Genomic DNA, 22,459 nt, shown 5'->3' on the forward strand with positions numbered 1-22,459 from the left:
TTCCTCTAAGAAAAGACCTAATTCCTATCACCAGGATTAAGAACCAGAGGTCCAACAGGCATATACAGCCTATAACTCAGGTATAATGCAAAGAATTACACTATATCTAGTTCTCAATTAACCCCAAGCATCTTCAGTTCTTATAACTAAAGAAAAGTGCAGCTGTGTCTATTCTTGGCTTAACCATACAGTTGACAGCTTGGAAACAAAGAAGTAAGAGCCATGATTGGGCAGCCAAGACACCTAAACCAAAGCTTCAGCAGGGAGACCAGTACAGATATAGACCCACAATCAAAGAGATAACTTTATTAGTTTCTTCTACAAGAGACAGTAATATCAACTTTTTTTAAACAGAAATCTCAGGTCATTTGAGAGGCCAAATAGATCCAAAGAAGAAAGATGATAAGCAGTTAAATTAATCAAAAGGCACTACAACACCACCTAAAACCTACTACCACAGTGGTAGTGGGCTAAGGAAGATTAAGCTACAGCAAAATAATCTCATGTTAATGTTACGGATCATAGGGCAGGAATTGAGTTTGCTTCCCAGAAAACTATGGCACAACAATCACTTGGGACCAAGTGGATATTTGGCCAGGAAAAGAAGATCAGGCCAAACGGAAAGGAATAGGGACAAAACAGAATCCAAGTGACAGAATCCAAGCAAAGGGTGATGGATCAGGCTTTTTCCTCCCAAGAATCATTTGCTCTATGGTGGGTTGCTTCCCCTCAGGCTCCTGCCCTAGGGTTTCTCCAGCCTTACAGGGGCTCAGCAACCAGATCTGGCTTCGGGTTGCACCAGGCTCTTGCATAATTTAGTACAGGCTTTAGAGAACTTATCACACATTGCAGGGGATGGGGGGGGTGCTGAAGCATTCACATGCAAAGTAGTCTGAGCTTCCCCAAACATATCTGGACACTCTACACAAAGCTTTCCAAAGTCCAACATCTTGGAGCAGCTGAATAGTTAAAGCTGCAAGGCTCACAAGATCAAAGAAGCCAGGATGAGACAATACATGTAGAAAATCCCAGTGGCTAATGTCATTCTGTATTTCTCTAACGTATCGGGTTGGCCAAGAAGTTCATTCAGGTTTTCCCATAAGCTGTTAAGGAACAACCCAAATGAACTTTTTGGCCAACACAATAGCAGTAACGCTCATATAACTGATGCGGGATGTAGAAAGCTACACTGCAACAAGCTGGGTCTTCTGCTAGATTTTTCATCAAATACCAAAGAAAAAAACAAGGGGTGGGGCTCACTTTATTTTTGAAAAGCCTCAGGAGTCATTCTATTATAAAGGGACATGGCTGAACAGATAGGAGACAGATTCTCCATTGTGAGTTCTCCTGATGGCTTCCGCGAGGATCATGGAGATGTCAATCACCTAGGAAGGCAAGGGGAGCATCGGGTTAGTATACAGACAGAGATGATTGACTGGTCATTGCAGACACTGATGAGCAGCCCGATGAGGGTCCTTCCTCTTAAGACTGCACTGCGCTGTTTCCCCAAGTAAGCCCACAACCAGCTGCTCTTCATACTCACATTTTAAATATAACCAACCACTTAAGAAAGAGTCAAAATGCTAATGGAGGAAGCACTCTTGACTCACCAAGGTGGTGATGGGCTGGCGTTTAAAAACCAGTTTGAAGGTTTCACATTATGTTTGCAGGGGCTGATAGGCAAGAGTGACACACACAAACGGTAAAGCATGGACCTGATGTGCATCACAAACACTGGGAGAGTCTGTTAAAACACAAAATCCTGGGTTCCATCCTCCAGAGAGTCTGAGGTCAAGCTGTTTGAATTTTTAGACACATGATCCTTCCTTTTGGGTCACAGATCCTGATGGTTAACCCTTGAGAGCAATGGAGGAAATCTTCAGAACCCGCCCAGACACCTAATTCAACACGTGTAATCACCTCCTAAATACTCAGGGGAGTCTTGTTTTGCAAGAATCTCAGTCTCACCTGTATTTTGGAGCAATGCTTCATCTTATCCTCCTGAGGTATGGTATTGGTGACTACTACTGCTTCAAAGCATGCATTATTAATGCGAGAAATGGCTGGGCCAGAAAAGATTCCATGAGTCAGGATAGCATAAACCCTGGTGGCTCCAGCTGAGAGAAGTCTAGAGGAAAAAGGAGAGTAATTAGGAGTAATTTTACTTGTTACTATAAAATTCAAGTTAGTGAAGAGGACTGTTTTAGTCAGCTTGCACTGCCATAACAGAATACCAGACTGGATGACTTAAACTGAATTTTATTTCTCACTTGTTTCTGGAGGTTGGGAAATCTAAGATCAAGGGGCCAGCAAGGTAGATTTTGTTCTGAGACCTCTCCTCTTGGTTTACTGGTGGCCATCTCGCTATGTGTTTATGTAATGTCTTTGTGTGCACAGATCGAGAGGAGGAATGGGGTTGGGAAGAGCTCTCTGGTGTCTCTTCTTATAAGGACACCAATATCATCATGAGGGCCCCACCCTACCATCATGCCCTCACCTAAACCTAATTACCTCCCAAAGGTCCCATCTCCAAATACCATCACACTGGGGGTTAGGGTTGAATTTTCGGGTGATACAGTTCAGTCAATAACTAATCTGAATAGGTTTGGATTAGTGTAAAAGGACTGTGGCACAGACAGCTACACTCAACAAAATCTGTCTCCTCTTCTTTCTAGTACACAGCTGGACACTTCCCAGCCTCCCTTGCATAGTTAGGTATGGCCAAGTGACTTAATTCTGGCTATCTAAATGTGGACAGATTCTTATAAAAAAACTTCCCATGGATGATCCTCCATGCTCTTTTCCCTTTCTGGCTGGCCACAATGGAAATGTTAAAGATGCAGTGCCATAAGACTGAAAGGGGCAAACTTACCATGAACAGGTAAGTTTACTGTGTTAAGGGAGTTGATCTATTATGACCAATTAGCATTATCTTACTAATATGATAAAAGGAGTTTTATAAATGCATACTCCAGGATCCAAACCAGGAAATCACTCCGCATACAAGTTTTTTTTCAGCACGTGCATGCACGCACACACACACACACACACACATATACATATACACACACTAGAGAAGAAAATTGCAGCCCACTCCAGTATTCTTGCCTGGAAAATCCCATGGATAGAAAAGCCTGGCAGGCTACAGCCCATGGGGTTGCAAAAGAGTCAGACACGGCTTAGCAACTAAACAACAACATATATATGTATATATATATATATATATGAGATTTTTAAAAATAAAGAGAAACAATGCTGTCCATAGTGACTTGGATTATAAGCAGTGGGGAGCCACTTACAGTTTTAAAGGAGGCATGAGGGGAATCTAGTTTTAGGACGATAAGCCAGTGGGGCAGCAATGTGAAAGATGGACTGGGAGGTAAGAGACTGGTGAATGGCAGCAGAAAGCAGGTAAGGTAATTCAGAACAGTGCAGGCAAATGATGAGAAGGAATAAGAATGAAGGAAGTAGCAGCAAAAATGGACAGTCTAGAGGTAAAGCCAAGGTTTTCAGCTTAGATAAATATAAATATGGGAATATATTTCTGTCTGCTCAGGCCTATGGATTTCTTACCTTAACCTGTTTTAAAGAACTATCAAAAGTAGATTACTCAGGGAATTCCCTGGCAGTTTGGTGGTTAGGACTCCATACACTTTCACTGCCGAGAGCACAGGCTCAATCCCTGGTCAGGAAACTGAGATCCCGCAAGCCGCAAAGTATGGTCAAAAAAAAAGTACAATACTCAGAGAGATGAGATATTTTTTTGGAAATACAGTGGTGGTAGTTGCACAACATTGTGACTATAACTAATGTCACTGAATTGCACACTTAAAAATGATTAAAATGGGGAATTTCCTGGTGATCCAGTGATTAGGACTGTTTTCACTGCTGTGGGCATGGGTTCAATCCCTGGTCAGAGAACTAAAATCCCACAAGCTGCACGACCCTCCCCCAAAAAAGTTAAAATGGCAAATTTCACGTTGTATATAGTCTAGCACAATAACAAGGAAAAATAAAACTAAGAAACTCTATAGAGAAAAAAAAGTAAGAATACCCGTCAATTTACATGCATTGCAATTCAAGCCTAGGGTGACAAAACAGTCAGTTAAAATTCCCTAAACTGAGTTCCAAAGAGAACCAGCAGGCTTAGGGCAGTCAGATAGTATTTTTTTCACATCTAACCCCCAGCCCCACCAGTAGGCACTCACTTGTCAGCTGCATGGCAGATTGTACCACAAGTGTCAGCCATGTCATCCACGAGGATGGCCACACGGTCCTTCACATCTCCTACTAGCACCATGCGGTCCACTTCATTGGCCTTCTTCCGTTCTTTGTGAATCAAGGCAAAGTCCACATTCAACCGGTCTGCGATGGAAGTCACTCTGCAACACAGGGGATTCACAGTTAAAACCTCAGTTAAAACCAGTGTGTGTGTGTGTGTGTGTGTGTGTGTGTGTGTGTGTGTGTGTATCTTAAGACAGAGAAAGGAACTAAAGGATGGGCTTATTTTCTAGGTGAGAATACTCCATGAAACTCAACAGGGTTGGAAGAAAGTAACTGTAACTAATTGGCATCACAAATTGGGTTTCATAGACTAATGCCTCCATACTCCAAGATGTAGGCTAATGCCACCCACATCCTAAGAGCAGTTTATGAATTATTAGTCAAACTTAAGATTAAAATTCATTCTGGGTTACAGAAGGAGATAGACAACCCTCACCAGTCCCGGGAAGCAGTATAATGAATGCTAGGGCATGTTCGTTTACTGGACTGGCAGCAGAAGAGGAGAGAGATACAACTTGGTTAACTAATGCCAGGAGTGTAGATGGTTCCATTATGACATGCGGATGTGGTGAGAAGTGAACCTGAATTTGGTGGGAGAGAAGCAGTACCCAGCCTGTTCTGTTGTGCCCTCATCACACTCCCCGCAGTGATCCACCAACTGTCAACGTCAACTGTACCTGGATACCAAGCTTGAAAGTTCCTTTAATGACTGCTAGAAAGAAAGTTATACCAATTAAGCAGGCAAACTGGGCATCTTGCTGTACAGACCAAAGGATTTCCAAATCAGAACAGAGTTCCTTTTGCTTGAATTACAAGGTAATACAAACCAGACTAGAAGGTGGGATAGAAGACAAATCTGTCTGGTGACAAAGTACCACGTAATCTATCAATCAGCAATCCATTCAGTGTATGACTGTGCTGCCTGTGACATCTGTGGCCACATTTCACTCTGCCATCTTGTTATGTGTGACGAGGCTCTGTGCTTTGGGCTTTGTTTTTTAATGTAGTGCTGATCCAACCAAGTATCATGTCCTATTTCCCTTGTGACTACGCTCACATATCTTGAGTTTGTGCAGAATATGGGAGAACCTATGACCATACAATAGAGAACAGACAAGACTTGGACCACAACCTAGGCAGCATCTGCACCTGATCTAAACGACCCATATCCTGTGTGCTCTCCATCCCTACTGTGTGGGCGCATAACATCAAGAGTTACCAATCTGCTTGGAACGATTACTCAGATGAGGCAAATGCATGATCACTTAGTTCAAGCATCCTAAGCCATCCATACTCAGTGGCCAACAAACTCAGTGACTGACAAAGTAAAGGGCTCAAAAAAAGCCACTCCCTATATCCTTGAGGGAAGAACTACATGCAAGTCACAACTTCACAGGCATTTCTACCTATTCCCCAAACCCTGCCAAGACAGATGTGATAGCCACTCACTTTGAAAAGATTCCATCACTAAAAGGAAATTACAGGACTTCCCTGGTTAAGAATCTGTCTGCCAATGCAGGGGACACAGATTGGATCCCTGGTTCGGGAAGATTCCACATGCCTCAGGGCAGCTAAGCCTGTGCACCACAACTACTGAACCTGTGCTCCACAAGAGAAGCCACCACCACAAGAAGTCCACACAGCACAACTAGCCCCCACTTGCCACAACTAGAGAAAGCCTGAGAGCAGCAATGAAGACCCAGTACAGTAATAAATAAATAAACAATTTAAAAAAGAAAACAGTAAACAAAATTATGGGGCAATAAACCATCTACTGAAGGCAGTTTTTCTGTACCCAACTTTGGAAAGAAAATTGTGCTTGATTACTTATTTCAAATGAGACTGTTTTCTAAGTCTCTGTGGAAGATGATCTTCACAAGTCTGACAACCACTGTGAGGGGGATGTGTTTTAGGCTCTGTTTCTAGTATTACAGACGGTAACTAGCAACAACAAGGGACTCGCAAAGCCATGCATCTGGCTGGAGAATAGAACTCAAGCTCTCAGCTTATCAGTTCTGTTGAAGTTCCTGAAATAAAGAGGTCGTTGAGAAACAGTCATTGAAAATTTGAATGGCTTTTGCAAAGATGTGAATTGGCATTTCCTAATCATCTGTGTTTTGTAGCTCGTCATTCTATTTCCACAACAAGAAGAACATGTGTCACACTTCTGAATACATTACTAACGAGTGAGCCACTAAGGAAATGAAAAGCTCTTAGTCTGTACCACGTGAGCTGAAGCACTGCAACTGGCAATCCCTGGCAATCAGTTTGTTTCGAATGTTCCGCGCTTGGCTTAAACAAAATCACCACACTTTCTTTTCCGTCCTGCTTAGTATTCTAATTCAAAAGATCAAAATGGTTTAACCAACAACATTAAGAGGTACGTAAAAGCTTGTGCATGAGTGCTAGGTTGCTTCAGTGTGTCCGACTATTTGCGACCCTCTGGACCGTAGGCTGCCAGGCTCCTCTGTCCACAGGATTCTCCAGGCAAGAATACTAGAGTGGGTTGCCATGCCCTCCTCTGGGGGATCTTCCCGACCCAGGGATTGAACCCATGTCTCCTGCCTTGAAGGCGGATTCTTTACCCCTGAGCCACTGGGGAAGCCCATGTAAAAGCTTACTTGTTCACTATCATCATGGGTTTTGATAGCAAGTGGCATTCATTAGAAAATCAAATCACCTCCTTCTCCTGATGGATCATAGTGCTGTCGCTGACCCTGCAGTGCTGAGTCACTGATGGGTTTTGGTCAAGTCCATGATGCCAGAACTATTTCGTGCCCCTCTGCTGCTATCTTATCTTTCAGGCAATGACTCAGGCCAGTAAGAGAGTGAGTAAAACCATATCCAGCCCATGTCCTAAGCTATCAGAACATCCAAATACTTAAAAACTGTTGCTTCTCAGTATATTGTAATCACCTATACTGAAAAAGAATTGGAGAAAGACTTTATACATATGTAGTCTTTATAGTCTTTTTCAGACCACCTTGCTGTATACTTGAAGCTTAACACTGTAAATCAACTATACTTCAAGAAAAGAAAAACTCAGTTCAACAGCAAAAGATCACTTTCTGACACAACTGTCTGAAAACTTTCCCCAGTATGTTGGGAATAATATGAATTTCAACCACACCTCTTTGCTCCTCCAGCATCAGGTGAGACAATTGTGCAGTTCCTCCACTCAGAGATGTTCTCCCTTATCCACTTGAGGACCGCTGGCTCTGCATACAAGTTATCCACTGGGATATCAAAAAAGCCCTGCATAAAGAAAGAACCTGAGTCAGTTTGGCTTGTTTTCCTTCTCTTCCATTTACTAACAATGAACACAAAGAGAATAGTAACTTGCCCAAAGAATACTTTACTGGAACATTCAAACTGATCCAAAAACATGCCCAATATGGCAGACTGTAAAAGCAGACTCCTAGAGTGTGGGTTGTGCAAGAAAGCCCAGCCACAAAGTGAGCCCCCGGCTAAGCCACAACTGACCATAGACACGTGAACAAGCTCCTGAGGAAAACAGCCAAGTCCAGCCGAGATCAGAACTACCCAGCCAGTGTGCAGACCCATGGGGTAATACATACTTACTACCTTCTACCACTCAATATTGGCCTGGCTTGTTAAGAGAGCCAAAGCTAACTGGTAAACCAGTTAGAGATGCTATGGTATATAAACCTAGTGGAAGGCATTTATAATAAATGGTCAGATTAACTAGCAGTCAGGAGATTTGTGTTCTAATACTAGTTGCTACAGATTTGTTGTACTTCACAACTAATCTGTCCCTCTTCTATAAAACGGATATATAATCATCTGGCCTGTATCTCACTGAATTCCCAGAAGCCTCCAAAGATAACGATTTCAAAGTTTCTTTAAAAGTATCAACTATAAGGTAGTATTCTGCTCCCCAAACTCTTTTAATGCTAGAAAGTAGGCTCCAATATCTATGGTTCTAAATTTAATGATGACAATGTAAGTGTCAGAGCCAGTATTAAAACTCAGACTGATGCCAAAGCCTACTATGCTCTTCCCAGAATCCCAAACTGTCTCCCTGTACAACCAGCCCACATGACTAAGACCATGAATTATACTTCAGGTGAGGATGTTGTAAATGTCATCAATGTCTAGTTTATTTGAGCTGTACTTGGGCAATTTTTGCTTTCCTGTGGTTTTCAGCATTCAGTCCTCTCTTATCCCATGTCTAATCCCTAATAATCCCTAAGCTAATATTTAGCTCCCAATGATACCTGAATTTGAGAAGCATGAAGGTCCATGGTGATAATATGATCTGCGCCTGCTACAGAGAGCATATTTGCAACCAGCTTGGCTGAGATCGGAGCCCGGCTCTAAATGGAGGGAAGGAAAGAGAAAAAAAAGCCAATCTGAAAAACAATTCATTTGCTCAAGAAGCATTTATTTATTGTATACCTACTGTGTTTAAGGCACTGTGCTACCAGAAAATTCATAAAAAGTGACACAGCCACTGATTTTCAGTTCATCACAATCTGGCAAAAATAGGAAGTGGAATATCATTTTTCCAAATCAGGATACATACATCAGAAAAAACCTTCCCAACCTGTCACTTTCTTCATGTACATATTTTCAGCCTATTAAAGTCTTTCCAATGCTCAATTATTTAAATTAGGCAGACTGTCTACAAATCTTTTTTGAAAGAATTGTATTAAAATCTCTTTTAAGACATACATACTCAAACCTGTGCAACATCTAACATGTCAACATTTAAAGACACATTAAAGGATGGAAAGTATAGTTTTATTTTTTTAATTACACCACTCCCCTTACTCATCCAGAGGCCAAACTTTCAGTAAACTCAACCCCTTTAAATAACAGGTAAACACACCTGACTGCACCATAAAATAACAAGGCCCATGTCCTACACGCTACTCCTTAGGAGCACTGTATTCTATTGAAATAAAAGTATCTGGCCTTCTCCCAGGTATCGTACATATTAATAAAATTTGGGCATCAATTACCATGGACTGGCAAAGTTTTACCTATATGCTTTATCCTCTAATACTCCAAAGAAGGTCAGGTGTGCATGTGTGTATTCATGTAACAGACTTGAAGTTATATGAAGAGGTCACAACTATAACCAAGAGGGTACCAGAGGATCTACCAGTTTAAAAAAATACTCTACTCCATGGGAGCTGGTGCTTAGTCTTACTGATACAATGAAAAAATAGCACTGAGTTAGCCAAAAGTCACATATGTATGACTGGGATAAAACAGACAGACTGCAAATGTATTGCTTTATACAAACCAATCACACCAATTGTTTTGAAAATCAGGTAATGCCTAAGATAAAAAAATAATATCCTCTAAATATACATTTGATAATTAAGGAAGTTTTTTGACTTTGGGCAAGTGCTCCTGCTTCTCCTGATTTAAGAAAAAAAGAATTAAAAGAAAAGAGAGATTCCACTCCTACCTTATCCTTCTTATCCTGCCGGGCATAAGGGAAGCACGGGATGACTGCAGTAACCCGGCTGGCTGAAGCAATCTTGCAGGCATTAATCATAATCAAAAGTTCCATGAGATTGTCATTGATTTCACCGCAGCCACTCTGAACAATGTAGACATCCTCTCCACGAACACTTTCTCCAATTTCCACACTATAGGAAAAGGAAGGACAACAAAAACAGATTTTAAAGCACTATACTGTACATCTACAGTAAAGTCTAAAAAACACAGCTTCCCCACTAGTATGCTATGAATGGATTACAGGAGATTCCCCTGGAGGAGCCCCTGTACCAGAAACCGTGTACTGCCTGTTTACTCCAGTGTACTATACCTGTTTTTATAGGTGACATGACATGAAAAAATTGGCTAAGGTACTTAGTAATTGGACCATAATTTCAGTAAGCAGGCTGTATCTCATTTCATATGTGTGAATGCAAATTTGATACAGCATCTATGACTGTTATCAATATATAATAAAGGAACCAGAAAGCTCATACAAGGAATGAATCACTACTGTTTTAGAATGATGCCTTCTACAGAAGACCGTACCACACCTACCACATTGGCAGTTCACCGAACAAATATTAACTGTTCATAGGCCAGTCATTGTTCTAGGTGCCAGGGACCCGATGATAGAGAACAGATGTGGTCCTTGCCTTCATTCTATGCTAACTGTACTCTGGTCCAATTAGTAAGTCTTATTTTAAAGAATTCCATAGAAGTTACTCTAATTATGGAGTAAGGCTATATTTTACTATAAAATGCAAGTTTTAATATTTGTACTTGGATCCTTACCAAGAATAACTTATTAAAAATAATAACCTCAGTGATACCTCAAAGCAACACCATTTCCCCAATTAATCTTGTAGGTGATGCGGGGGAGAGGGGAATGTGTGGGTATATGTACATGCGTGCTTGTGTAGGCAAGTAGATCAGAACAGTTAATAACCTGTACTGATGAAGAGGAAAGCTGCAACAGGACATAATTCCATTGTCAGAAGCTGATATCAGAGATAATTATTATTTAAAACTTATTTGTTCTCAATCCAAGTAACAGTTGTAAGGATCCTACTTTTTAAAAGAATGGGGTTACTTTATATTATAAAGCAAGAAAAATAAAAGCAAATGGTAAAAATCAAACCAGAAACCAGTTAGAACAGGGATGTTGAAATTCACAGTAGTCCAAACAAAGACGAAAACATATTAGTTTGGGATATCTGGAGATAAAAACCTTCAGGCACTGAAAAATGGGCAAAATGAAACCAAAATAAGCAGAAGGAAGAAATCAGACATAAGAGCAGAAACCAATGAAACAGTAAAACAATAAAGAAAAACCACTGAAACAAAAAGCTCTTGGTGGGGGGGAAATCAATAAAATTGATAAACCTCTAGAAAAGCTGACCTAAAACAACTTTACCAGAGAAGCTTACCAAACATTTAAAGAATTAACATGAATGTGGGGGACTTCCCTCATGGTCCAGTGGCTAAGACTCCAAGCCGCCAATGCTTAGATCCCCAAGTCAGGGAACTAGATCCCACATGCCCCAACTAAGGCCTGACACAGCCAAATAAATAAATAAATACAAATTGAATTTTGCATAATCTTTTCAAGAAAATAGATGAGAATACTTTGCAACTCATTTTATGAGGCCAGTATTACCCAGATACCAAAGCCAGACAAAGGCAATATATAAAAAAAGAAAACTGCAGAGGAGGAGGAAGACAAAAACGGGTGTGGTTGTAACAGGACAACAGGAAGGATCCTTGCGATGACAGAATGGTTTTTTTTTTTCTTGACTATCAATGTCACTATCTTGGTGGTTGCAATAGCCAAGAAAACTACAGTTTGGAAAAACTAGAGTTGGGAACCTTGGGAAAACTGCATAATGGGTACACAGGATCTCTCTGTGTTATGTCTTACAATTCCATGCTAACCTACAATGACTTCAAAATTCGATTTTAACAAAACATGTATTACTATACCTTGTGTATACTTGAGTAAATTACTACAGCCCTCAGTGAAACCTGAGGTTATAAAGTACTGGGTTGGCCAAAAAGTTCATTTGGGTTTTTCTGTAACATTCTATGGAAAGAACTTTTTGGCCAGTCCAATATATCTAAAAACAGGCACTTCTGTAATAAGTCAAAAGAAACTAGTCCGATTGTATTAATATTTTCTGAGAAATGAGTTCTAGTTTGAGGTTAACTTGAGAAGTAGCTCATCTGGAAAAATATTTTCTCCCTAGTTTACTAGGCATCAGTCAAACCGTCTTCCTTTACATTCCTTGAATTCACCCTTTCCCACCTTTGCACACATATTCCCACTATCTGGAATGTTCTTCCTACAACTAACTCATTAATTTCTTAGGTCTCCAATCAAAATATCATTTCTGACCATCTTAATACAAGTGACTTACCTAAGAACCGATAAGATTAAAAATGACTTTAAAAATATCAACCAATTGTACTGTGTGAACCTTATTTGCATACTAATTCAAGTAATTGTTAAAAAAAAAACACATTACTGTTAATTTGTTTTAGGCAAGAAAATGGTATTGTGGTCAATGAAATGTATGCCAGTGACATGATAGAATATCGAGGTTTGCTTCAAAATAATCCAATTATGGGGAGTATGGGGAGGGGGAATATTAGATGAAACAAGATTAGCCATGAATTGATAACTGCTGAACCGGGTGATCAATTCTTCAATTCTCTGGCACTCAGCTTTCTTTATAGTCCAACCCTCACAACCATACATGACTACTGGAAAAACCATAGCTTTGACCAAATGGACCTTTCTTGACAAAGTAACTTCTCTGCTTTTTAATATGCTGTTTAGGTTGGTCATAGCTTTTCTTCCAAGGAGCAAGTGTCTTTTAATTTCATGGCTGCAATCACTATCTGCAGTGATTTTGGAGTCCAAGAAAATAAAGTCTCTCACTGTTTCCACTGTTTCCCCATCTATTTTCCATGAAGTGATGGGACCAGATGCCATGATCTTAGTTTTCTGAATGTTGAGTTTTAAGCCAGCTTTTTCATGCTCCTCTTTCACTTTCATCAAGAGGCTCTTTAGTTCTTCACTTTCTGCCATAAGGGTGGTGTCATCTGCATATCTGATTATTGATATTTCTCCCGGCAATCTTGATTCCAACTTGTGCTTCATCCAGCCCAGCATTTCTCATGATGTACTCTGCATATAAGTTAAATAAGCAGGGTGACAACATACAGCCTTGACATACTCCTTTTTCTATTTGGAACCAGTCTGTTGTTCCATGTCCAGTTCTAACTGTTGCTTCTTGACCTGCATACAGATTTCTCAGGCAGGTCAGGTGGTCTGGTATTCCCAACTCTTTAAGAATTCTCCAATTTGTTATGGTGTTGGAGAAGACTCTTGAGAGTCCCTTGGACTGCAAGGAGATCCAACCAGTCCATCTTAAAGCAGATCGGTCCTGGGTGTTCACTGGAAGGACTGATGCTGAAGCTGAAACTCCAATACTTTGGCCACCTGATGTGAAGAACTGGCTCATTGGAAAGACCCTGATGCTGGGAAAGATTGAGGGCAGGAGGAGAAGGGGACAAGAGAGGATGAGATGGTTGGATGGCATCACTGACTTGATGGACATGAGTTTGAGTAAGCTCCGGGAGTTGGTGATGGACAGGGAAGCCTGGGGTGCTGCAGTCCATAGGGTCGCAGAGTCAGACATGACTGAGCGACTAAACTGAACTGAACTGGGTGATGGGTGCAAGGCAGGAAGATCATTTATTCTCTCTACTTCTGCATGTATGTTTGAAATGCTCTATAACTGAGTTAAATAAATAAAGTGACTCTCCCCAGTTATTCTCTCATTATCCTGGTTATTCTTTTCAGAACACATCACAATTTCTCATCACCTTATTTTTTATGCACTTGTTTATCTGTCACCCTCACTAGAATGCAAGCCAGCTCCATGAAGGCAGGAACCAGATCTGTCATGCCCAACCGGCCAGTGCCAATAACACAAAGATTGAATGAATGAGTGAATGAATGAATACCACTCAGGATTAGGATGCCCCTTGAATCTGCTCACTTTAAAGCAGAATATGAACCTTCTGCAGGCCTGCTGTTGTGAATTCAGAAGACTGTTGATTGTCCCTCACAAACTAACTCACCTCACACTAGAGGTAAGTGGGCCCAACATGTTTCTTCAAAAGGTTTTGACAGATCTGCTCATCCCTTGAACAGATACTCAGCTGACAGATATTTAATTTGGGGTGGAACTACAACCTGATGAGTTCACCAGGATTCGATGGCTACAAAGAATTTTATGGTGGGATCCTGAAATAGTGATGCCAAGCAACATAATGAGCCAAATATCAATTTTGTGGACCCTGAGACATAGTTGGACAGACATCTATTAATCACCAAGATCAGCCTTAAGAAACAACTAAAGTCGGCTTCCCTGGTGGCTCAGTGGTAAAGAACCCGCCTGCCAATGCAGGAGACTTGAGTTCTATCTGGAAAGACCCCACATGGGGTGGGGCAACTAAGTCCACGCACACAACCATTGAGCCTGTGCTCTAGAGCCCGCAAGCCACAACTATTGTGCCCACGTGCTGAAACTGCTGAAGCTGCAAACCCTAGAGCCCATGCTCTGCCACCGCAATGAGAAGCCTGTGCACCACAACTAGAGAAAAGCCCACACAGCAACGAAGACCCAGCAGTCAAAAATAATAAATTTTAACAATTATTAAAAAAAAAAAAGGCAACTAAAGGGACTTCCCTGGTGGTCCACACTCCCAATGCAGAGAGCCCAGGTTCGATCCCTGGTCAGGGAACTAGATCCTCCATGGCACAACTAAAGATCCCACATGCTGCAAGGAAGATTGAACATCCTGTGTGCCACAACTAAGACCCGGGGCAATCAAATAAATATTTTTAAAAAAGAAAGAAAGAAACAACTAAATCTGTCGGCAATGTCAACTACGCTAATGCCAAAACTGCTTTCGGGAGACGTTGTTCTAAATTCAAATGGGCAGGCAGGAGGGGACCAGAGAAAGCTTCCTGGAAGAACAACTTGCGTGTTGTCCAAAAGTAGGCCCAAGAGCACTACTGTCCAATAGGGGAGTCACTGGCCTCGTGTGGTTATTGAGCACTTGGATGTGGCTAGTGCAACTGAGGAAGGGAACTGAGATGCGAAGTAATATTAATACCATACCTTTCTGTGAAGACAGTAAAAATTTTTTAAATTGATTACATGTTACCTTAAAAAAAAAAACCACTCACATGGGTAGAATTCAGTAACACCTTGTGGAGCTAAGACTGCTCTCAAGTTCCTCACTAAGGTGGGCCCAAACAAGAGGCCGATGGAGTTTCAAGGTACTTCCAAATCTCCTTTACTAACACTGCCTACCTTTTGAGAGGTTCCAGGCTAAGAGTCCCTTCTATGCTTTATGGTGCACAACTCTATGGTCCTGACAAAGTAGTATTTCAAATATCTGAGCAACTTGAAAACTCAAGAAAATTTTAGTCCTGCCCACTGTCATCCCCACTACGTCACCTCCTTGTCCAAGACCAAGCCCTCCACTTCTCTGGGGGAGAATCAAAGTCAGGCACATTGACTGTCCAGAAAAGCAAACTGTATCTTCCATATCTGGTATAGGAAGCCTATGGCTCTTGTTTGAGTCAAGAACACTTTGAGAATCATCTGTGCTCCACTCACTCACCAGTCAGACTGCTGGATTAGGAGCCAGGAAAGAGCAGTTTGACAATTGATCTAAGACAGTATACATTGACACTGACATTGAAGTCACTCAGTCCTGTCTGACTCTTTGCGACCCGATGGACTGTAGCCTACCAGGCTCCTCCGTCCATGGAATTTTCCAGGCAAGAGTACTGCAGTGGGTTGCCATTTCCTTCTCCATAGACAGTATAAGGGACAGGCTAATTATCTACTACTCTAAAGCTGTCTTTTTATCAAATAAGGCCAGAAAGCAACATACCTAACACCATGGTGGCTTATCTCTTTTTTACAAACGCCTCCACTATCAAAGTGAATATAAAAAATTGTTTACATTGTTAATTATGTTACTGGGTATCATTATTTAAGGATCCCACCCAAAAAATTCATAGCATTCTGTGTCTGGAAGTAGTATCTAAAGATTTTTATGAAAATAAAAATTACATAATTTACTGTACAAGCCTTTATGCCTTTATCCCTTTGGCTGCCAGGAAGCCAAAGGATACAGTTAAAGTAACACTAAATAAACTTCAGTAATCACTTTATGCCAAATTCTTCACATAGTGACTATAGTCCTTTGTTCTAATAGGCTTCTGTTGTACCTATCTAACTTTTTGTATCTGTGAGTATCATGAAACACTAAATCCTTTCTTGAAAGCAGGCAAGGTATTAATTACAAAATTAAATTTTCACTGCCAACTTGTACCATTTTTGTATTATATCACCTAAGGTTAATCAACCAACAGTGCGGCCATTTCCCAAAGCCAAACTTAGGACTAGCATTTACCCTTCAAGCATAGAAGGATGTTATGACCAGACATGCATTTAATAACTAGAAAAAGTTATTTAACTATATTAAAAATAAAAGTAGCACATGTAAATTAGGACACTGTCCTTGTTTTACGGTATACAATTCCAATCTCACTAATCAAGACCAATCTTTTCCTCCAGTTAGTACTATGATGTACTTTCATAAAGTCTTTTTAAAAAGCCCACGAACTACACTTAGATTATATAGCTTGGTCAATAAACAGTTCAATGAATCCTCAAAAAACCTTAATATTATTCTTATGCTTTCCTCCAAGTCTCAGAGATAATAAGTTAGGCAGTGATGTATGGCAGAAGAATTTGATGGTGTGCCTGAAAGCTGTTTGCTTTTAAACCAGGTAGGAAGACCTGGTTTAGCAACTGAAAGGTAACACTTCTTGTTCTTTCCCTCTAGCTAATGGCTGCTGCTGCTGCTAAGTTGCTTCAGTCCTGTCCAACTCCATGCAACCCCATAGAAGGCAGCCCACCAGGCTCCTCCGTGCCCGGGATTCTCCAGGCAAGAATACTGGAGTGGGTTGCCATTTCCTTCTCCAATGCATGCATGCATGCTACATCACCTCAGTCGTGTCCAACTCTGTGAGACCCTATGGACAGCAGCCTTCAGGCTCCTCCATCCACAGGATTCTCCAGGCAAGAATACTGGAGTGGGTTGCCATTTCCTTCTCCTAGCTAATGGCATGTCCTCCAAATTGGCTTTGGGACAGTGATTCTCTCAGCTGTTCTGGGGAGGCCATATGACTAGCTCCATCCATTCCATTTAAACACAAAACAGATAATAAAGTGAATTTCAAAGTGCCTTTTGATTGGTGGTATTTTTAAGAAAATCTCAAGAATTTAGATGGGTGCTGGCACATGCAAAACACAGGGGATTAACTATAGGAAAATCCTAGGCAACCAAGGTTAGTCACCCCCCTTTCAGCCTATCTAGGGTAACCAAATAAAACAAAGTTATTTAACAATATTGAAGAGAATTGAGTCCAAACATTCAGTACATATCTTATTGCCTTTTCATACTGTTCATGGGGTTCTCAGGGCAAGAATACTGACAAGTGGTTTGCCATTCCCTTTTCCAGTGGACTACATTCTGTCATTGGAAAAGCCCCTGATGCTGGGGAAGATTGAAGGCAGGCAGAGAAGGGGACGACAGAGGATGAGATGGTTGGATGGCATCACCGACTCAATGGACATGAGTCTGAGCAAGCTCCGGGAGTTGGTGATGGACAGGGAAGCCTGGCGTGCTGTAGTCCATAGGGTCGCAAAGAGTTGGACATGACTGAGTGACTGAACTGATTTAGTACATATAATAAGAAAAGAAACAGACCCAGGGGACTTCCCTGGTGGTTCAATGGTTAAGAATCTGCCTTCCAATGTAGGGAGTGCAGGTTAGATCCCTGGTTGGGGAACCAAGATCACATGTGCAGCAAGGCAACTAAGCCCACGCACCACAACAAAGAGCCTGCATGCTGCAACTAAGACCTGAGGCAGCCAAAACATTTTTGAAAAAGAAAGAAAGAAACAGAATCACATACAAAGAACCAACCAGTGGTTACCAATGAAGAAGGGAAAGGGGGGAAGATAAGGGTAGGAGATTAAGAGTACAAACTACTATGTATAAAATAAAGCTAAAAAGATATATAGTATAAATAGGGAATATAGCCAACATTTTATAATAACTATAAATGGACTATAACATTTAAAAATTGTTTATCACTTTGTTGTACACCTGAAACATTATCTAAATATTGCATGCCAACTACACCTCAGGTAAAAAGCTTAATACATTCAGAAGTTCCAAAAGCCAGATAAATATTGTATCAGCAAAAAAATTAAAGAACTTGCCCCAAAAGTGGGCAAGTTACCCTCTGAATCTTAGTCCTTCATCCATAAAATGGGGACTGTAAGAGTAATTTCTTACAGCAGTGTTGAGGGGATTAAATGTGAAATGTGTATGAAGTACTCAACATAGGAACTAGCACACTTTACGCACTCACTATTTATTATTATTAATATCACCATTACAAATAGCAGAAACTTGTTCAACTTTTTTGGAGATCAATTTGGCAATAAGTATTAAAAAGCCTGAAAAGTAGTGTATACCCTTTAACCTAGTAATTCTAGAGATCCAGGAGTTTTCATATAAAAGCATTAGATCAAAAATTATAAATACTGAATAGGGATTTGGTGATCTAAAATTATAGTAAAATCAAGACAAGACTGTACAGCTATTTAAAACAATGGAGACTAAATATTAAGGGCAGAAACTATTCAAAATATAGTGCTGAGTGAAGAAAGCTATAAACAACATGCCATACTTTTTTGAAACAGTATATAAACACACAAACACCTGGAAAGTCATAAACTGAAATGTGAACAGTTTATCTTGGGTGGTAGAATTATTTGGGACATCTTTTAATCCTATATTTCCCACATTTTTTGCAATACCATCACCAGCCCTTACCAACACTGAGAATCTGTTAAGACAATGTTCTAAGAATTTTACTCCCATCTCATTTAATCGTCACAAAAAGACTCTAAAAAACATGTATGCTCAGTCATGTCCGGCTCTTTGAGACCCCCATGGACTGTAGCCTGCCAGGCTCCTGTGTCCATGGGATTTTCCACGCAAGAATACTGGAGTGGGTTGCTATTTCCCGCTCCAAGGGTTCTTCCCAACCCAGGGATGGAATCTGAGTCTCCTGCATTGGCAGCTGGATTCTCTACCACTGAGCCACCTGGGAAGGCTAAATTTATTATTTTATAGTTTTATAGAGCCATTCCCTTCTCCAGGGGATGTTCCTGACCCAGGGATCAAACCTAGGTCTCCCACATTGCAGGCAGATTCTTTACTGTCTGAGCCACAACAACACTCTGGGTAGATAATATTTTACAGGTGAGATTACTGAGGCAAAGAAAGGCTTAGGATTCAAATCCAGCTTCTCTGATTCCAAAGCCTGAAACTTCAACCTCTCTCATAGCTATTTGTGTGCCATACACCCACATATATGTTATGCATGTTTCTCCTGAAAAACTGGACAGCAGGAACCTGCTGGCACAGTGGTTAAGAGATTCTGCCTGCCAATGCAGGGGACATGGGTTTGATCCCTCCTGGGAAGATCCCACACGCCACGAGGCAACTAAGCCCATGTGCCACAACTACTGAGCCCATGTTCTAGAGCCCGGGAGCTGCAACTACTGAGTCTATGTGCCCCAACTACTGAAGTCCTTCTCTGACAGGCCTTCTCAAGACAAGCCACCATAATGAGAAGTCCGTTCACAGCAATGAAGAGTAGTGCCCCTCCTCCCCTGCCAACTACTACTCATTGCAAATAGAAAAAGCCCACTCACAGCAAGGAAGACCCAGTGCAACCAAAAATTAATTAATTTTAAAAAACTGGACAACAAAGGATGATCCTGACTTCAGGAGAAAACTACTCAAGAGAGCATCAACCCCTGAGATTGTGCCAAATTGCAGCAAAACAGCCTCATCTGAGGATGGGCTATGCAGTTCACCATCTGATGACCCATAGCACCCACCGTGGGTAGGTGCTATCCTGTCCATGACCTTTAGATCCCAGAGTCAGGGCAGCAATTACCACTTCTGCAGTGCAGAAAAGCCAAAGGCTGGGGGAGGGAGGTGAGGGGAAGCTCCATAGGCAACATATTCGATTATGTTCAATGAAGATTTCCGAACATCCAAGGAGCCAAAAAGCTAATGATTAAGCCAGAAACAAGGCAACCTAACCAGTCAGCAATTTTCCACATTGGGCTTAATCTTATCCAATGCTTCCAAGCATGTTACTGTCTGGTTATTTAAAAATGAAATCAGCCTTTTAGCTCAGGGAAGTAGATTGGGACTCCAGATAATTTTAGAGAAATCAATCAGTAGACCACTAAATTGTTCTCCTCCTCCCCTCTCCCAATTTATCCTCAGGTTGTGATGTGCTGCACTAGGCAGAGGGTGCCCAGGGAAAATAAAGTCTTTGTATTTTTCCTGGAAGCATAGAAAAAAGATTTACTAGTCACAGTTCTCTAGGGAACAACAACAACAAAAAAACCCTCCAAATGAAAATCATTCTGGTCCCCTAGCTACACTGCCACTTGCCAAGTCTGGTCCTGTTTTATTACAGCCCGTGAGTCATAATGGTGTGGTTAAAGCTAAAGACAGCAGCTTCGCCAACCTTTTGACTAAGGTATTGTCTGGTTACAGATGGCATCAGGGCTTACACCATCATTTGCATCACAACCAATGGCATGATGATCAAGCATCCAGAAGGAAGCTGTCCACTACAGATGAATGCTTTTACCAGTAGAGTCTACAAAGGACAGGGGAAGTTACACTTTGGGAAGAGAAAAGGAAAACAAAAGCACTTAGGAAAAAATGTTCAAGGCAATCTTCACTTATTTAACTGACTCATTAGGTTTGGTGTAACTTTCCCCTTAATAGAAGACTGACTGTGGGTACTGCTCTGATTTGATCAACAAAACAGGGTAACAACAAAACACAGAAAAACACTTATCAGAACCAGAAGATTCTAGATTTAGATGGAAGTGGTACTGAAAGGATTTGGTGACCAAGTTATCTCTAAGATGGCCCCAAGGTTCAGGAGCATGGTGGAAGTGGGGGGAGGGAGCAAGTTTAATCAGCAAAGCAATGAAAAAAAATTCATTGCAATGAACTATGCATTTCCAGCCTTCCACTCCATTATCTTTCTTCTATTATCTTCATATTCAGGGATAAAAATGTTTCTTAAGTCCCCCACACAACATTAGAAGCGGGCAAGTTCAGGATAGACTTTGGTACTGAAAAATATGCTTTTGCACTGTTTTACCAACAGCTACGCTTGGGAAGATCAAGGATTCCAGAATTAAGGTTCCCTATTATTTTCTGGATGGCTCAAACCAAGATGCTGGCAATCGGGATGCAGTTAATGCATCATTTTATTCAAGCGACTAGACTTTACTTCGAGTTTAAAGATGTGAAAATTCAACACTTGCCAATCTAAGGAAGTCCTCAGTATTAATTTTGGCGCCCTCAGCACATAATGTCAAGTTTCCTCAACAGGAAATCCGACCAACACGGTTTTGCATTGAAAAGCTGCTTCTCAGACACTAGGAGAAACACCACGAGGGCTCAGTACGCAGTAGGATCTCCCAGGCGAGCCGGTCTAAGAGCAGAAGAGAACCCAGTCTGGATGGCTCAACAGCTAAGCGGTAAAGCCACGTGTCCCCACCGCGGAGCCTAGGCGTTTTCCCCCTCTAGCCGCTCTAGGAAGCCACCATCCCCGCGTTGGGTCCCCTGGCCCTTGGCTTCAAACACAGTAGCTAAGCCTCCTGCTCCATCTTGACTCCACCCCACCGCACGGTGAGAATGAGCGTGACCCTCCCGCGAGAGGTAAAATAACGGAAACAGCCCGTGAGGCACGCTCGTCACAGAGCTGCCCCTTCCCCCCCAAACCCGGCCCTTTGGAACTCACGCTGTGACCTCACCACCCCCCACCCTCGGTTGCCCTGGCCTATCCGGCAGGTGAGGCCGGTCGGCGTCCCAACTTCATCCTCACCAGGTCTCCTGGTTGCTGAATTTCTTAGTCACCACCTTGCCCAGTTCCAGGCCCAGGCGGTCGGCAATCTTCTGGGATAGGTCCTGGTGGGAGCTGCCGCTGAAGATTTTGATATTCGGCATCTTGGCCAAGTACCCTAGGCTCTCTTTGCTTAACGATCACTGCTGCTGCCGCCGAGACCCGAACCGAGTCGGCCCAGACACTCAGTACTAAACACTCGCGTTTCTACTCCGCCATCTTACATTCCCGCCCGGTGCGCGGCTCTAAATTGCCCAGCGCCGGGTAGGCGGAGTCAGCGGGGAAGTTAACACCCATCCCTCTCCGATTGGCTGAGCGCTAGCGGGGGGCGGGTCCTCGTTGTAGTTCCGCCTACCCCCGACTGTCTCGAGGATTGACTGGAGGTCCTGAAGGGGGCGAGGCTAACGAATAGCCCCGCCCCCTGTAGCGAGGCAGTTGGGGAGGGCTGAACGCCTAGAAGCCCGGCTTTGGATGGGGGTGGGGGGATGCTGGTGACGGGTAGGGCCAGATCTTTCCTGAAAGCGGGAAGTCAGCCACGCTTTTTTTTTTTCCTTCAGCACCTGAAAGTAAGCCTGGCTCTGG

The 22,459-nt window shown here is 42.0% G+C and overlaps 1 protein-coding gene across 1 annotated transcript; it reads right to left on the reverse strand.

Annotated features, from left to right (window-relative positions):
* Nucleotides 1–280: 280 nt before the first annotated feature.
* PRPS1 (phosphoribosyl pyrophosphate synthetase 1) lies at nucleotides 281–22,136 on the reverse strand. The gene is made up of 7 exons (XM_043458922.1): nucleotides 21,860–22,136; nucleotides 9,725–9,908; nucleotides 8,523–8,621; nucleotides 7,415–7,539; nucleotides 4,209–4,382; nucleotides 1,969–2,128; nucleotides 281–1,385 (listed from the first exon to the last, which is right to left on the reverse strand). The coding sequence occupies exons 1-7, from the start codon at nucleotides 21,979–21,981 to the stop codon at nucleotides 1,293–1,295; spliced, it is 957 nt and encodes a 318-aa protein (XP_043314857.1). The 5' UTR covers nucleotides 21,982–22,136; the 3' UTR covers nucleotides 281–1,292.
* Nucleotides 22,137–22,459: the final 323 nt, after the last annotated feature.

The sequence above is a fragment of the Cervus canadensis genome, chromosome X, assembly GCF_019320065.1.
Source record: "Cervus canadensis isolate Bull #8, Minnesota chromosome X, ASM1932006v1, whole genome shotgun sequence".
Classification (NCBI taxonomy): domain Eukaryota; kingdom Metazoa; phylum Chordata; class Mammalia; order Artiodactyla; family Cervidae; genus Cervus; species Cervus canadensis.